A 1,149-nucleotide genomic window follows, 5' to 3' on the forward strand; every position below is an offset into this window, starting at 1 on the left:
AGGGGGGGAGAACACTTACCTGATACTCTGAGTCAAGAGTGAGATGACTTGTAGCGGCCGCCATTGGCACCCTGGACACAGACACCAAGCAACAGCGAGACGGTGAGCCGGGAGACGGGTGGGGATCCCCCAGATTTCGGCGGCCCCCACCCCCCGCACTTGACAGCTGACCTCTGACCCCTCTGGCGCTGGAGAGGTCCTCTGAGGAGGCGCTCCGGTTGGATGAACTGGCTTTATTCACTCTTCTAGCTCCGCCCCTTTGGGATATTCGAAGATCGTCCAGCGATTTCGAAGAGTTGGAATTCGACGGAGATAAAGCTTGCTGCTTTCCGAAGAAAGTTTTTTGTTTTTTTCCACAACTGCCTTTATTATTTTTCCCAGAGTCTTGAGACGACGAACCGCCTGTGAACCCTCTCGCCACAAGGAAAGGCACAGGGGAGAGTGGTTCTTTTTTCGGGGGAATTTTCCTCCTGTTGTAGTATTTTTTATCTTCGTCGTTGTCGTCGTCGTCGTCGTTGTTGTCTTTGTCGTTTTCGTCGTCGTAATCAATTCCTCCTCCTCCTCCTCCACCTCCACTTTCTCTGTCGTGATGGCTGCGGTTGAATGAAGCGTGGACCTCCGCCCTATGAACTGCAAGGCGCGGAAAATTTGAGTCTATGTCATGTGACGCATGAACGGTGAAAATGGCAGCGTCGGGAGAGGTGGGCGATAGGGCGCAGGGGGAGGGGTCTTCCTGGGGAAGGCGCTGATAGGATGACTTCTGGGGCACGGACTGTCTCCTGATTCGCTGGCTTGTGACGCTGGGCGGGGCCTGGCGTTGTGATGAGGATGATGACGATGACGTGGATGAAGATGGCGGCAAGTTCAATGATAGCTTACGGGACCTGTAGGGAGTAGATCGTTTTTTGAAAGTCAAAATTCAACACATGAGAGCGCGCGCGCGCACGCACGCACACACATACACACACATATACACACACAAACACACACACACACACACACACAAACCTACTGATTTACACATTGGCACTATCATCATCATCATCATCATCATCATCATCATCATCATCATCATCATCATCATCATCATCATCATCATCATCACCGTCATCAACATCTTCATCATTATCGTCAATCTTCTTCTTCTTC

General features: G+C 51.3%; 1 protein-coding gene across 1 annotated transcript in view; it reads right to left on the reverse strand.

Moving 5' to 3' along the window:
* The window catches only part of LOC101864563 (serine-rich adhesin for platelets-like), a 24,648-nt gene that overhangs the window by 20,934 nt on the left and 2,565 nt on the right, over positions 1-1,149 (reverse strand). The window contains exon 2 of the mRNA XM_035972678.1: positions 20-884. Within this exon, the coding sequence (XP_035828571.1) occupies positions 20-884 (865 nt within the window). The remainder of the gene's footprint in view (positions 1-19; positions 885-1,149) is intronic.

The sequence above is a fragment of the Aplysia californica genome, unplaced genomic scaffold (genome assembly GCF_000002075.1).
Source record: "Aplysia californica isolate F4 #8 unplaced genomic scaffold, AplCal3.0 scaffold00792, whole genome shotgun sequence".
Classification (NCBI taxonomy): domain Eukaryota; kingdom Metazoa; phylum Mollusca; class Gastropoda; order Aplysiida; family Aplysiidae; genus Aplysia; species Aplysia californica.